We start from the raw sequence: 16,349 nt of genomic DNA on the forward strand, positions 1-16,349 counted from the left end.
CCGACGGGAGGGGCGGGGCGGGGCGGGAGGGCACAGGTAGCAGTGTCGCGGAGGGCGTTAGAAGACACCTGGTTAGGCAGCGTCTAACAACTACGAGGACATGGACACGACGAGCTCTCACCGCACCTCATTAGTAGCCTCTGAACACTCACCTGCCTAGGGAGCAGGCGTTCGCTCTTAGCGTTTATGCAAACATTCAAGGTGGTGGCCATCACTGGGCCCCATTCCCCTGGGAGGAGCCGCCCCCAACCTGCTTTCCGGCAGCTACAGGGTGAGCTGGCTCTGTTCCTCTGAAGTCACGTTAAGGCCACACCAGCCCACACCGTCCACACCGTGACCTTACTTGTGCCACACAGATGCCCCACCGTGTTGCTCTAAGCACACCTGCCCGGTACCTTCCCAGCTCCCTGGCTATTGTTCCTGATGCTGGTCTGACGGCAGCCTTGGGCTCTTGGCAGGGCCAGTGGTCACGATGACCGTGGTCCTATGTCCCCCAGAGCCCCTGTGTGCACTTCAGCCCAGGTCCTCCTACCCTTCTGTCCTGGCAAAGCTGTGTGTATGCCGTCGGGCTCTCCTTCTCTCCGGCAGGCTTGCTCATGGGACCAGAGCTCTGCTCGGAGCTGCAGACCCTGCCCCACAACATAGCCGAGGCCCTGCCCTTGATCCGAATCCCCAGGTGCTCACCACCTGCCTGGACTGGCATGGTTTCCCTCGTTGATTATGATGTAGTCCAGAGTCCTATGTTCCTATAACACTGTCCCGGGTGTCTCTCTCCCTCTCAACCTCAATCCAACCTCCCTGTACTCCCCGCGCCCCCTGGGGCATGACTATCCATCCTGTCAGCTGCTTCCCAACCTAGAGCGGCTCTTCTGCCCCCACCCTCCTGTTCACAGGCTCTTGCCTACCATCCAGCCTTGGCCCTTTCTCGCCTTGCTCCCTTCATCTCACGGAGCCCAGTCTTTTCCTAAAACAGACTTGACTTGCCTCCCAGGGTAACTATGGGGAAGATACGAGATGAGCCAGGTGCTAACCTGGTGCCCAGTGGCAGAAGGCACTCAGCACTGTCATTATCATCACCGACGGTGTGGTTCTGGACCACGAGGCAGCACTAATCCTCAGGGACTTCCAGGGCAAGGGGCGGACACCTGGCTGCACCCCCAACGTGTAGCCAGAACGGCTCCCCGTGGTCCCTGCTCCCAGCATGGTCTCATTCTGGGCTGGGTTCAAGGAAATCCCTGCCCCAGTCTGACACATAATGCTGAGACCCACTCCCTGGAACCAGTGCTGGCTCTGGGGACCTTTTAACAACCCTGGGAACCCCGGTGTCCTAGCTCCAAGAAAACAGGCGCCATGAGACACGTTGAAAGACCCAGGAGGACAGACAAGTCAAGACAGCGTGGTGACTGTTAGGGGTGAGTGTGTGGGCAGGCTAGAAGCAGGCGCAGTTATTCCATGTTATAGAGTACCAGAATGTTCCATGCCACACTCAGTTTCATACTTACAGGGAGTGCTTCAAGTCCGTACAGCCGTTTCTGGGAGGGAAGGAAGGCTACACGGTCAGTGACAAGTGGCATTATGGGAGCTCTACGAGGGCAGAGTCACAACCAAAGCACCAGGCACACACCTGTGGCCCGGCTGAGACCAGGGTGCGAGTACATCAGGGCCCAGGGTCAGTGCGTGAGTCCTGCTGCCCCGTTAGGAGCTGCCTCCGTGACCCACAGGGGCACGCCGCTCACAGGCTCACCAGGCTCCGCCGGAGTTACAGGCCACTCGGCAGCTGGGGCCGGACAGGGAAGGCGCCATGCATTTTCCTGAGTCCTTCCCATGGTGTCCCCTCTGCCTCCTGTCATTGCCATGGGGGCTCTCCTGGAGGAATATAACACACCGTTTCTGCTTCTGGTTTCGGGGGATCAGGACACCCCTGAACTGCTCCGTGGTCTCCAAGTTGAAGGCTCTGTGTGGAATGACCCCATTGGTGCACCTGTTTGGAAGCATGGTCACACCCGTGTCTGAGTGTGCCTAGCATGAAGACAGCAGCAGGCATGGCTGTACCAATTTACTACACCCAGCCAGGGGCTGCGGGGCTTTTAATAAGAGAACACACAGCATCCAGGCTTGACCTGCTCACTTCAGTGACCGCCACTATCTCACAAGGCCGGAAGTCAGCAAGGACAGTGGCCATCACAGGCAGGGTTCTGGTGGACAGAACCTACTCAAGGCTCAGCCAGGACTGGCTCCCCCTTCCAGCCACTTCCCTGAGGCTTGTGCAGTGATTTCTTATGGGATGGGAGCCTGAACCAGGTGCCTGCAGGCCCCTTTACCACATAGGGGTGGGGCAAGGCTGTCGATGTGGTTCACCAGGGAGCATGGGACTTAGACACAAGCCAGAGGCAGGATGCCCAGAGATCTCATGGAGATGGGGTGTCAGGCTCTTTCCCATGAGGTCTGGCTCATTCCACCCCAGGTACAGGGGCAGGACCAAGGGTGTGCCAGGCCTACCCCAACCCCTGCCTGGGACACTGGGACACCACCTGAGACAGGGAAGGACCTCAGCCAGCAGCTCACTTGTGCTCTCGTTCACTTCCATTTGCCCAAAAAACTGCAGACGGGGGAGCAGGACGCGGCAGCCACGTGCTCAGAGGCTCTCTGTGGGGGACAGCAGAGGCTGAGCGGTCCAAAGCACAGAGACAGTGCCTGGGGACTTTTCCACTATGTCACATGTCCAAATCCACCCAGAGAACGGCTTTTTCATTTAAAAGACCAGGTGTGACCAGCTCAAGGCGGAAAACAGCCCCTGTTATCGGGGCTAGGAGCCACAAGCCCACCAGGACAAGATCAGGGTGTCGGACCACTCTCCTGGCCTGGGGAGGGAGGCAAGAGGGGGCACGGAGTTCTCCTCTGAGCTGCTAAAATGGGAACAGACAGCCATTCCCCACCGAGTATGTCCATGGAAGGCGGGCTCTCTGAGGTCTGGAGCAGCCCCGGGATGGCCCACAGTTCTCCTGGGCCGTGGTGCTCTGGGGAGGACCTCGGGTTCCGCAGGCTCTGGGGTGCACTGGGGAGGTGGCCAGCCAGGAACCACACTGGCCTTGGCTTCTTCATCTGCAAACTGGCATGAGAGTAATGTCTCTCAGGAGCTTATGAGGAACCGGTGAGCCTGCAAATGTGGCACATAGAGGTCGCTTGCCCACATTAATTATGCCACGTGGATGTAAGCCCAGGACAGAAATTTCTGGTAGGGTCTGAGTGCCCTTCTGCTTAACAGCCCTGCAGGAAAAGTCACCTTAAGCCCAAGGGCAGAGTGTGCCCACACAATGCTCTCAGGGTCTCCGGGTGGAGAATCAGACCAACATGGTTGTTAAGAAGTAACGTTTACAACAAATCACAGGGGTGGTCAAAGCACAGGAAGGCCGGGGCCGCAGCTCAGCTCGCCCGCTCGTGAGCGTGGTCTGAGAGGCCGGGACTCAGGATCCCAGCACGTAAGGTACCCTCTGGACCTGAGTTCCAGTGCTAAATCTCTGTAAGAGGCCGAGACTTGCCAGGAAGCTCACCACCCCTGCTGCCTCACTGAGAGTGCCCCGAGCCTCAGAAGTACCAGGTATCAGCCGCTGAGGGGCTTGGGACAGACTGAGGGGTGCTTCCTCTCAAGCCTCCCTGAAAGCCCCAGGGCTGAGCTCCTTCTTGCTCTCCTGTGCTTTCTGCCAGGACCCTGTCTACAGAGCTTATAGGAGAAGACGCAGGGCAGGGAAAAGGCAGAGCTCAGAAGTGGTCTGGAACCCTACCCGCCTCTGTGTCAAATAGAATTAACGGGCCACTATGGCAGGGGGAGCAACGTCCCGCAAGGATGTCCATGTCCTAATCCCCTGAACCTGTGAATTATGTGGCCTTATGTGGCAAAGGGGCTTTACAGACATGGTTAGGTTAAGGGCCTTGAGGTAGGGCGACCGGCCTGGATTATCCATGCAGGCCCAGTGTCATCGCAAAGGTCCTCCCAAGTGGATGAGGAGGCCGGAGCGGAGGGCCAGAGAGATGTCATGCTGCTGACTTTGGAGAGGGAGGAGGGGCCACATGCCAAGGAAGGCCGGTGGCCTCTAGAAGGTGGAACAGGCAAGCAGTAGATTTTTTCCTTGAGTTTCCAGAAGGAATGGCAGCCTGACTTCAGCCCAGTGAGACCTGGGTCAGACTTCTGACCTCCAGAACTGAGACAGCAAATCTGTGTCATTTCAGTTTTTGGTAAATTGATACAGCAGCCATACAAAATTAATACAACCACCTAGGTAGAGCCCGTGCCGGGTGATTTTAATGTGGTTCAGTTTTTCGGAGCTGCTGCTGACACTGAGTCACAGTGACTATAAAATCAGGAGCACGATGCTTCCTAAAGCTCAGAGAATATCACCTTTATGTGGCTTTATTGTATGTTTCTACCACTTCATGTGATACTTTGTTTCAAGCAGGGATTCTATGACAGTACAAGAAATCTAGAAACTTAATGGAGCTCCAAGTAAAAACGAATGAATCCCAATGGCAACTGGGCCAGGGTCCCGGCAGCCACACGGTGGCAGACCTGGTGGGTTTCCAGTGGGAAGGATGGTCAGTGGCCGCGTGTGGAAATCGGTTCACTGTTCCATCGAGGGCCCAGGAAGTCAAACCTTGCTGTTGTCTTGCCAGAAGGTATCCAACCGAAATGAAGGGACACGATTGTCTGGTATTTTGTAAGTTCTGTCCATCTCCTATCTGATGGTTCCAACCGCTGGATACCTAACTGAATTTGGAAGCTGGAGCTTGTAGCAAATTCCTCTTGTGAATTCCAGAAAAAAGCAGAACCCCATGAGTACTAGCAAGAAGCCAAGAAGCAGGCCTGTCTAGTGAACCCCACTGGACCCCTGAGGTCTGAGCAGGGTGCCCCTGCAGATGGCGTGCTGAGTACCCTGGGGACACAGGCTGTCTCGCGGGAAGGCCTGCACCCAGCTCTGCAGTGAGCTGGGTGGTGGTGGGACCCTGCTGAAGGGGGCACCGGGGCACTAGGCTTTGTGCTGAGTGTCCATATGCTCTCTAGGGGCCTATGGAAATCTCTCCCAGAGCATCAGACGCTGGGGACAGAGTCCAGACTGTCCAGAGACCAGCGCTGTCCAGCAGACTTTCTGTGATGCTGGGAAGGTCCTCTGTGCCGTCTGATACAGCAGCCACCAGCCATGTGTGGCCACTGAGCACCTGAAATGTGGCGGGTGCCACGGAGGAGCAGCATTTACCATTTTGCTTATCTTTAATTATGATGCAAACAGCCACAGGTGGCCAGCAGGTGGTGTGGGGACAGCACAGGTGGGCCCCCAGACAAAGCTGATGAGACTGAGGGCGCAGCTGGAGGCGGGACCAACTAACTTCAGTGGGGAAAGGGCCAGGGCCAAGGCCGATGCCAGAGACACGGACAGGGCTGGACTCCCCTAACTGCAAGAACCCTTAGCCATGTTTTCAAGAGGCTTGAGAAAGCCAGGAGTTTCATACACGACTGCGTGGGCCAGCCGCCACTCTGGCAGCTGCGAAGTGTCAGGGGTGAATGGCGCTGCATTTGACTGGCAGGGACTAGCTCGTCACCCACCACGGTGATGCCCTTGTCATTCAAGCCTGGCAGTGAGGAGGCACCCGAGCGAGGGGCTCAGAGCTCTGGCCCCAGAGCCAGCTGTGCGGCCTGCCCTCTGGCTCCATCACAAAGCAGCCCTGTGGCTCGGGTGGGTTCCAGACCGGGGAAGCGGGGACAAGGAGACATCCTGAGGCTCCGGCGGGTTCCAGACCGGGGAAGCGGGACGAGGAGACTTCCTGCAGCACTGGGCAGGTAAACCCTCGGGGGGCAGGGGCACGTAACATGTACTTGAGAACTGCAGCTCCTTTCTGTTTCTGGGTCAATGGTGAGCTGCGGGAGGGCCCCGCCTCCGACCCCTAGCAGCAGGGCATCTCTCCCAGGGCAGATGGCACAGCTTGCGGACATTTGGAAAACAGAATAATAAAAAGTTGCTCTTACCACAGCTGAGGGGCTGCCAAGTATTTCAAACGTTAAGAACAGCTCAGTGTTGAAGTTCCAAAAAGAGCAGTGGCAGCGAGCGTTCCTCAGAAAAGCAGGGAAGTAGAGAAGTAACTTTGGTGTGTCTTACATAACACAGCCCAAAGCATTTTCTAGAAGATTCCTCACTTCCCACCCCAACAGTCTGGGAAGATGGCTTCTCCACAAACAACTCCAGCTTCAGGTGTTCCTGCCAGGGCTTCCCGAACCATGAAAGCAACAGTAACCACGTGCCGTTTCTACTGTCCTCAATGGCTGCCTTGGCATTTTCACATCTCATTTTAAAAGGAAACAATCAGCAACGAGGGAAGCGACCTATAAAAGTAAATTCGGGTCTTCAAGCTTCACCAGCTTGCCCTGAGTGATGCCGGGGGTCGTAGGTCAACCCACCCCACCCCACCGTGCTGGCCACCTCTGCTATAACACCCAGTCGGGCCTCACATCAGGAACGCAGGCCCACGGACCTCTTTGAGATGCCTGACTTCCAGAACCACAAGAGAGGGAATCTGTGGCCTGTGAAGCCGCTAGTTTTGTGGTGACTCATTAGAGCAGCCACAGCGAACTCACACAGGTGGCACGTTGGCCTGGCAACGCATCTATATTTCCGGGCTTTTCCCCACCGCGTCAGATCAGCCCTCAGAGGTGGGGGGCACCCTCCCAGGAGGAGCAGTGGCCTCTCACGGTTGCACCCTCCAGGGCGGTGCGTCTGAAGAGGCCGGACACTGGCTGTGGGCAGCTGCCACCCTGTGACCACAGCCCCAGGGTGCCCACCGGCTCAGCCGCCTGCGTGTGCCTTTCCCGTGAAAATATCATTACTTAAAAAACAGTCCTTATGCTGATCCCGTTTTACAGTCGACTTAGAGACGAGTTAGTTCTACGCCCAACAAAAAGGAGGGCAGCTCTGTGCTCTGCGCTGCTCATCTGTGCCCCGGGACTGACCCCGTCTCCTGCCACACAGAGGAGAGCCGCTGCTCCTTCATCGGTGGCCCCATGCCGGAGAAGCACAGGGCCTCTCAATTCTGCTCTAGTGGGGCCGCTCTCGAGTCAGATCCTGGGGCTGTCCCCCAACCCTGGATGTATGACTGTCCTCAACACTGGGGGCCCTCCCTTCTCTGCCTCTCAGTCACTCCTTCTCTGGGCTGGGTGCTGACTTCACCACTGGCCCTCACAAGGGAAGGACTCACGTCCTGTGGGGGGGTAAAGGTGCAACTTGGGGCACAGAAGAGATTTTACCCAACTCACAAGTTTGCAAAAGAGAAAGTGAGCTAGTGTCTACCAGAATCAAGCTATAAGGAGAGAACGCATGTGTAGTGGGCTGAACGGGGCCCCCCACCCCAACGAATGTGACCTTACTGGGAATAAGGGTCTTTGCAGGTGCCACTGATTTAAGGCTCTCAGGTTGAACCCCTCCTGGATTATCTGGTGGCCCTAAATCCTGTGACAAGTGTCCTTGTAAGAGGCAGAAGAACAGAGAGAAGGGGGGGCCGCGTGAGAGTGGGGGGGGGTTGGAGTGATGTGGCCACAAGCCTGGAAAGGCCACCAGAGGCTGGAAGAAGCAAGAAGGGCAATCCCCTAGAGCCTCTGGAGGGGCCCTGCCCACACCTGGATTTGGGACTTGGGCCTCCAGACTGTGAGAGAGCAAAGGTCCACTGTTTGAAGCCCCCAGTCTGTGGTCCCTTGTGGTGCAGCCCCGCGACACAAACACCAGTCTCCAGAGCACTCAACTCTGCCCCGCCCCACCCGTGGCACAGGGTGCGGGGGTCCCACCTGGGCAGCAGGCCTGGTAGGGCGGCGGTATCCAGCTCTCCTGGCCCCGTCGTGTGAAAGCGGAGGAGACGCTGGATCAGGGATGGCAGGAGCTTGGAGGCCGCACTAGAGCCCCACAGGCTGAGGGTTAACGGGACCTCAGCAGGTTTGCGTCAGAAAATCAAAGCAGAGAGAGCCGGGAGGTCGCTCTCCATCCCTCAGCAAGTTTCTGGCACGCTTGGACTGCCTGTTGTCCAGGATCTACAGCCGGCAGGGTCACCACAGCCTCGCACTGCATGCACCCAGAAAGGAGCAAAGAATGGGGGAGGGAAGGCGCCGTGCCTGCAGAGACCTCTGCCCCCCGGAACTGAGGACGAGATGGGCCCATTCTGTGTCTGAGGTGGGTGTGGCCGGCACGCTGCCAGAACCAAGACCCCACCCGGGACACAGGCCCAGAGGAGCCCACAGCTTCGCACAGGGACATTCCTCTGCAAAACAACAAATAAGGTGTGACAGTGTCTAACAGCGCCTGGGGGACACTGGCACAGAAATAGGCTAGACTCCATAGCTGCTAGCATGGCCCACATTCCTTTATGCACAAACCAGGAAGTGATCGGAGAAAGCAGACATCCTTTCTCTGCTCGCCATGCGCTGCTGGCACAGGAGCCCTGGACGGCGCAGGCTCCGGGCCGGGGTGGGGACACCGGCGAGGGTCCCCCGGTGGTGCGGGCTCCAGGCCGGGGCTGTATAGGGTCAGCCCCCAAGGGTGTAGCCAGGCAGGCCTCTGCAGCCCACCGCTCACTCTGCCTGCTGGAGGAAACCCACCCAGAATAGAACGTCCTGCCAGAATACGGCTTCTGAAAATGAAGATCCTTTTCTCTGTGTTTGGAGTAAGAGTAACGTTTTAGAAACTGAAAGCGTTTGTCAAGGGCAGCTCCACACACAAGTTGCCCCAGTGGCTTCCACGTTAAATGGGTCCTAGAAAGGGCCCTGTACTCCAGGAGAGTTCACGGTCTTGCCTGCAAATTAGTAATTCCTACGGACCACGAACCAACCATTCTCCTTCCTCAACTCCCCCTTGGAAGTTAACTCTGGTCACACAAGGGATTGGGGGTGAAGACTCGGTCATTCTCGGGGAGCTTCCCTGAGCTACACAGCACATCCGCTGAGCCCGCTGACGCTGAGCAAATCGGCTGGCTCTCCAGGAAAGTCTGTGTCTTTTCCTAGTTGGCGCTTTTCAAAGGACACATGGCAGACACGGAACACAGCAAGGTCACAGAATGTAAACGTGTTTTCCCCCATGGATTTTGAGGAAGCTGTGTTTAACAGTGAAGTTCTGATTGCAAGGACTTATCCAGGGAGTAGTTCTAGAAAAAGAGAGGCAGAGAGTCCTGGCAGGGGAGTCTGCATTTCCCAGATGTTCGTGCCACCACTGCACACAACACCTGAGGCCCATGACAGACAAGCCAAGACGACAAGACCCACTTGTTGTGGACAAATTCTAAAATGACGCTGAGGTCTGTGTCTGTGGCAAACACCCACCAGTTATGAAGGGATTGTGCAAATCAGAGGGAGCGGTGCCACAGACCTTGTCCTTACCCTAAAAGGCACCCAGATCCTGCAAGGGTGTGCTTGACTTGCTCTCAGAGACCCAGGGCGGGCAAGCAGCCCTCTACCCTTCCAACACCAGGACCCTCTGGCCCCACACTTGGGCACTCACCGCCAGAATGTTCTGTGGGAGAGAGCATGCTGGCGGTGCTGGCCGTGCAGCCTTCAAGGGTCAGGAACGTCTTGGGGGACTCTGTGAGCCGAGCAGCGCTTGGAGGAGTCTCCCAGCCATGGACTGGTCTGACCTGACAGCTTTCCCAGCAAGGCTGCTCTTGAATCAATACCAGGCTCCCACGCCCTGACCCCACGCGGCCCTGCAGCAAGGAGCTACTTTTCTGGGACCTAGAGCCTAACCGCAGAAGACACAACACATAGAAATCACCATGCGTTGGAAGGGGACGGCCACTCACCTCACACCCTCAGCAGTAACATGGGATGGGTGTGAGGAGATGGCCCGGTCTCCTGTGGTGGCCGCCGAGCCTCTGGAACAGGGAAAGTGCCCAACCCCAGTGCTGCCTGGGTGGAGCAGGCGGGCTGGCTGAGGACTGTGGTCCACGGGCTTCTCCGTGTGGACCCTGCCACCATGTACGTCAGGGATGATCTATTCCTCCCCTAGAGGAACTGTGTAAAACCTGGGGGCAACCGTCACTGGAGCTGTGCACGCAAACTCTTCAGAGAGCATTTTAAGAGGGGTTTATGGCGCTCCTCATAGCATAAAGGCCCCAAACACATCTGAGTTACGGGTCTTAGCAGATTGAAAAATCAAACCAACAAATCCTAGCCTCACAGACGTACCAACAAGAACAAGCGCAAGACTGGCTTGTTTCTCTTGGCAAATGGGCAGACACCAGGGTGCTGGCGACACTGGGTGCAAACCCCAAGCAAACTGGCAAAGGGAGCCAGAGAGCCGACGGCCACCCGCCTTCTCTGTCAGCAGAGTCCCGTTACCTTTTCTGATCTTGTCGTGAAAGTTAATGGCGTCCACGGAAGCAGTGACTATGTTGGTCTTGCAATGACGTGCGGCCACGATCCCAGCCACCTCGTCCATGAGCTTCATGGTGACACCTGCAGAGAAGGGGCACGTGGCAGGTCAGACGTGGGGAGGCTACTTCCTACCCTGGAAACCAGTCATAAAAGACAAAGCCGTCCCACTACCCAGCAGCGGGGGCCGCAGCCAGCTCGGGCTACGGCAATGCACGACCGGGGCGCTGTTCAAGCTCATGCCGAGAAGCCGGCTTCCTCAGCAGCTTCCGAAAACGACCGCAGCTGACGGTCTTGGCCGCTAACAAAATGACGACACTTTTCCCACCCTCCCCAGATACCTTATTCCCCCAGGAAGGTTTTGTTACAAAATCCACTGGCATAGCTACAACCAAAGTCAGATCGCAAGTGTCAGTGAGAACACGGAGAAATCAGAACCCTCACGCATCACTGGTAGGGATGGAAACGGTGCAGCCGCTTTGGAAACAGTTGGGAGTTTCTCAAAAGGCTAAACAGAGAGTTACCATATGCCCTGGCAACTCCTCTCCTAGGTAGGCACCCACAACAACTAAAAACTCATGGTCACACAACACTTGTAAACGGATTTCATGACAGCGTTACCCACAATAGCCAAAAAGCAACATGACCCACATGAGCGTCAACTGATGAAGAAAATGTGGCCCATCCATACGGTGGAACATTGCCCAGCAATGAAAATGAGCAAAGCACAAACACATGCTACAACACAGACGAACCCTGAAAACACGATGCTCAGTAGAAGAAGCCAGGCCCCAAAGACCAGAAATTGTAGGATCCCCTTTATAGGAAACGTCCAGAACAGGCAGACCCATAGAGGCAGAAAGCAGATTAACGGTCTCTAGGGCTGGGGGTCAGGGAGAAACAGGGAGTGAGTACTAATGGGTACGGAGCTTCTCTTTGGGGGGATGAAAATGTTCTAACATTGATTGTGGTGATGGTTGTGTAACAGGGAATACACTAAAAATCAATGACTTGTAATGGCTGAGTTGTATGGCATGTGAATCACCACAAGAAGGCCATTATAGAAAACAAACAAACAGACAAAAAAGCAGGCTCACGGAGGGCCAAGGTGTTTTTAAAACCTCAGGCAGCAGACACTGGCTGCTCGCTGTCCCCTTAATTTGATGGGATCACAACTGTATACCTGCCAGCCCCCCCCCAACTCCTGCCCCCAGGACAACATATTCTACTTATTTTATATCTGAACATTTAAACCATGTCTTTTATTAGACCAAACTACATGAGATTGCCAATATTCAACCATTTTTGACCTGTAAAAGCATCAGTGACATCAATCAACCCAGTGCTATCATAAGTCTTAGAGGGCACCTGGGTGGCTCAGTCAGTTGAGCGTCTGACTCTTGATTTTGGCTCAGCTCATGATCTCAGGCTCTGTGCTCAGCAGGGAATCTGCTAGAGATTCTCTCTCTCCTTCTCACTCTGCCCCCCCCACCCCCGCACCCCACACTCTTCTCGTTCTCTAAAAATAAATGAATGAATGAATAAATTAATTAATTAAAAAGAACTCTTAGAAACTTAGGTGTATTCACCCCAGAATACAGAATGTTTTCTAAAAATCCAGAGAGAGGCAGAAAAGCAGATGTTATTCTACTCATGAAAGCCAGGCTCACGGGGAAGCAGGTTTAAGATCAGGCTTGCAGAACCAAATGCCTGTAGGTCAGGCGGGTGGTGTGGGATGGTGGGCAGAGCTGGCTGGCCCTGCCCACTGCCTCCCATGCCCAGGAATCAGGGCCTTATGCTACCAGCCTTCTGATGTTTCTAGACAAGACTGGAACCTACACGTTTACAAGGAATCTACCAATTTTTAAACATTGGTGACTAATTAGAACTCTCTTTACTGTGTGGGGAAAACAAAATACAGTAGAGCTAAAAAGAGCAGAGGTCCCTTCCGTACTGGACCAGGGGCCTCATACAAATATAGCAGAAGATGCTACTTTCAAGGGACCTGAGACAGAGGGACAGCTGGGGTCCAGTATACTCCAGTATGCACTTCTGTGCATATCTGAGCATTTCCAGAATAGAAAGGTTTTAAAAAAACACATTCCTGTTCTTGATTAAAAAATGATGCTTTTGTTACTGTGACTTTTTTTAATGGAAGATGTTGCTATCTGATGGTAATGATAAATGACCAGATAGGGACGGAGACCGAGCTGCTGCCTGCTGTTTTAAAGGTGCTTTCAGGGGCCTGGATGGCACAGCGGTTAAGCGTCTGCCTTCAGCTCAGGGCGTGATCCTGGTGTTATGGAATCGAGCCCCACATCAGGCTCTTCCACTATGAGCCTGCTTCTTCCTCTCCCACTCCCCCTGCTTGTGTTCCCTCTCTTGCTGGCTGTCTCTATCTCTGTCGAATTAATAAATAAAATCTTAAAAAAATAAAAAATAAAATAAATAAAGGTGCTTTCAGGGGTGCCTGGGTGGCTCAGTCGTTAAGCGTCTGCCTTCGGCTCAAGGCATGATCCCAGGGTCCTGGGATCGAGCCCCGCATCAGGATCCCTGCTCCGCTGGGAGCCTGCTTCTTCCTCTCCCACTCCACCTGCCTGTGTTCCCTCTCTCACTGGCTGTCTCTCTCTCTCTCTCTGTCAAATAAATAAATAAAATCTTAAAAATAAATAAAATTAAAAAAAAAATAAAAGCGCTTTCAGAAAGACTGGCACATAGATCTAGCTTCATCCAAGAAGGAAGGGATCAGTATCCCCAGTTTTCATATTAACAATGCAGGCTCTGACACGTACGGGTCCCATTCTAAAGACCGTGCAGACGGAATGCTAGGGAAACATCTCTTTTAAGAGGAAAGACTTGCAGGCACCAGGTTTCATCTCCAGGCGACTGAGGCCAGAGGCTCCTGCAAGGGCAGGGGTGCCTCTGGCCTTCAAGCAGCCTGGCTCAGAGGTCTGAGACAAAGGGTCACACTTTGCTTTGCAAGGAGCCTCTGCTGGGTGAAGTTGTTACAGGAAACGGACACAGGCAGCCTTCCCTAAGCTCACCATGAGGTCCTCTGGGTCTTTACCCACAGCTGGGGGCCCCAGCAAAGGTGGGGCAAGTGCAGGCCTGGCAGGGCAGAGGCCCTTCAGCCACATCCCCAGCCCGGCACCCCAAGGAGGGAAAAACAGAAAACAGCGCCCAGGTACCTCACTGTGCTTGTCACTATGGACTGCCTCCCTGGAGGACCACCTCAGCCTCCAGATGAACCGGTGTGAGCACGGCCCCGCCCTCACGGTGGTGCAGGCTTGGACTCTGGGGTCAGACGCCGCACCACCCCACCACTGCTTGGCTGGGGACCCTGGACGGGCAGATGGCCCTCGGAGCTCTGGAGTCTGCTAGTGCAGGGACGAGAGGCGACGGGCGAGCCCCGAGCTGCCCACAATGGCAGCTACCGCTACAACACGAAAGTCTGTAAAACCCAACGCCAATTTAACTGGAGACTTTGTAAGAGACTGGACGTTTGGAAGAGAAAGAGAGAAGTGAGATGTCTCAGAACGCCAGGAAACACGCTGAGTGAGAATCATACACTTTGCTCAGGGGACAAGGGTGGAGTCCAAGGGATAGCCTCCCCTTACACATGCAAACCACAGAGGACACAGAAGCAGTTCTGAGACCTACAGCCCACCTCCTGACGTGGTGCAGTTTCAGGGTGTGCACGCCTATGAATGCAGGTGTGAGGGCGGTGTGCATGTGTGGGTATGCATGTGTGGGGCTGTGCATGCATGTATGTATGTGCAGAGAAGTGTGCATACAGGGTCAGGGGTGTGTGCGTGTGTGTGGGGGGTGTGTGCATTGTGTGGGGGTGTGCATGCATGTGCAGAGGTGCATGTGTGCATGTGCATGCAGGGGGGGGTGTGTGTGCGTGTACATACATGTGCGGGAGTGTGCGTGTGTGTGTGTAGGGGTGTGCATGTGTGTATGCATGTGGGTGTGTGTGTGGGGGGGGGGAGTGTGCATGTGTGTGTGGGGTGTGCATATGGGGGTGTGTGCGTGTGTGTGTGGGGTGTGTGCATTGTGTGGGGGTGTGCATGCATGTGCAGAGGTGCATGTGTGCATGTGCATGCAGGGGTGGGGGTGTGTGCGTGTACATACATGTGCGGGAGTGTGCGTGTATGTGTGTGTAGGGGTGTGCATGTGTGTATGCATGTGGGTGTATGTGTGTGTGGGAGTGTGCATGTGTGTGTGGGGTGTGCATATGGGGTGTGCATGCATGTGCGCATGTGTGTGGGAGTGTGTATGCATGTGCAGGGGTGCGTGCGTGCATGTGCACGCAGGGGTGGGGGTGTGTGCATGTACATGCATGCGCAGGAGTGTGTGATGCATGTGTGGGGGTGTACATGTGTGTATGCATGTGTGGGTGTGTGTGCATGCAAGTGTGTATGCAGGTGTGGGGGTGTGTGCATGGGTGTGTGGGTGTGTGGGGGGGTGTGCATGTGGGGATGTGTGCCTGTATGTGGGGGTGTGCATGCATGTGTTGGGTTGTGCATGTGTGTATGTGTGTGCAGGGGCGTGTGCGTGCATGTGTGCCTGTGTGTGGGGGTGTGTGTGCATGTGGGGATGTGTGCCTGTATGTGGGGGTGTGCATGCATGTGTAGATGGATGTGCAGAGGTGTGCGTGTGTGCATGTGTGTGGCAGTGTGCATGCATGTGCGGGGGTGCGTGTGTGCATATGGGGGTGTGTGCATGCAGGTGTGGGGTATGTGCATGCGCCTTCAGTTTCACAGAGGGAGTAAGAGCCCACAGACTGAGTTCTCCTGGGTTGGTTTGCCTCACAAAGAATTGAGTTGTTCCAACAGCTGGACAGGCAGCCCCTGCTCGCTGGTTTTTAATTCAGAAGGCATTTTCCCACAGAATTACTCTAAGTACGATAAGCAAACCTCCTTGGGCAACCAACAAAAGCTCATTCAGTTGGAAGAAGTGTCAAGAGAGGCTGTGTTTGCCACGAGACACCACTGCACCGGCAATAATTTACATCAAGGACAGGCCAATCCAGAATCTAGGAATAGTTGAACACAAGAATGATGGAGAGACAGGATTCTCATAGAAAAACTGGAAAACTCAGTTAAAATCCCCCCTTTTAGTGCTCTGGGGAATGTTCAGGGCATTTTAACTGGAAAATTTTAGACGTTTGTAACAGAATGTGTATTATGTGTGGCTGTCCTTTTCTTAGATGGAGCTGCCCTGAGGGTCCTTCTCATGAGACAGAGACGAGGAGGGTTTTTTGAGAGAAAATGAAGGAGACCGTGAAGTCTGGCCCAGGAGATGGGAACAAAGTGGACGTGTTGTAGAGAAGTAACAGTGTTGCTGGGAGCAGTGAGTTGGTCGTGAAGAACAACGTCTGGGTTTCCTGAGGGGCCAGTGGCAGCCGTAGTCAAGCACGCTGCACTCGCTTGGGCCAGGTCGGCCCTGGAGGGAGACAACTTTGTTTTGCTCGCGGATGTATCCCGAGTGTCTGCTCCATGGAAGGCTCTCTGTAAACACTGAACGCAGGAATGAATGAATGAAGGATGGAGTGACTGGACAGCAGCCCAGAGAGGCATGCGTCCAATGGCATAGCACTCGCTCGGGGTAGAGCAGGGACCAGCCCCTGACCACAGGGCACCCACCGGAGGCCATGCCGAGTTGCCTTCCTCTTGATCCAGGACCTGCAACACTGAGATGTGAGGTGGAATTCCTGCCCAGATAGGATATGAAGAAGAGAGTGCAAGATCACGGCGACAGGTGGGGGTGGCAGCAAAATTAGCGTGTGTGAGCATGGAGGGTCATGAGACCAGAACTGCCAGACCGAGCCACCAGGTGGTGCCAACAACTTCGGGGTACGGGGGGTGGGGAGGAAGGTTGAGGAGGTGGAGAAGGTAGGGTCTGAATTGGAAGTAGTGTTTGGAATGCGGGAAGTACCTACAACTAACCCCCGTTT

General features: G+C 55.0%; 1 protein-coding gene across 3 annotated transcripts in view; it reads right to left on the minus strand.

The window, feature by feature from the left end:
• ACOT7 (acyl-CoA thioesterase 7) overlaps positions 1–16,349 on the minus strand; it is a 97,489-nt gene that overhangs the window by 16,752 nt on the left and 64,388 nt on the right. For 2 of the 3 annotated variants that reach the window (XM_011230594.3, XM_002923852.4), the window contains exon 7: positions 10,358–10,474. In XM_011230594.3, coding sequence (XP_011228896.1) covers positions 10,358–10,474 — 117 coding nt within the window. Of the gene's footprint in view, positions 1–1,502; positions 1,533–10,357; positions 10,475–16,349 lie in introns of all 3 variants that reach the window. The other variant, XM_034671144.1, reaches the window with a different exon arrangement.

The sequence above is a fragment of the Ailuropoda melanoleuca genome, chromosome 11, assembly GCF_002007445.2.
Source record: "Ailuropoda melanoleuca isolate Jingjing chromosome 11, ASM200744v2, whole genome shotgun sequence".
Lineage (NCBI taxonomy): Eukaryota > Metazoa > Chordata > Mammalia > Carnivora > Ursidae > Ailuropoda > Ailuropoda melanoleuca.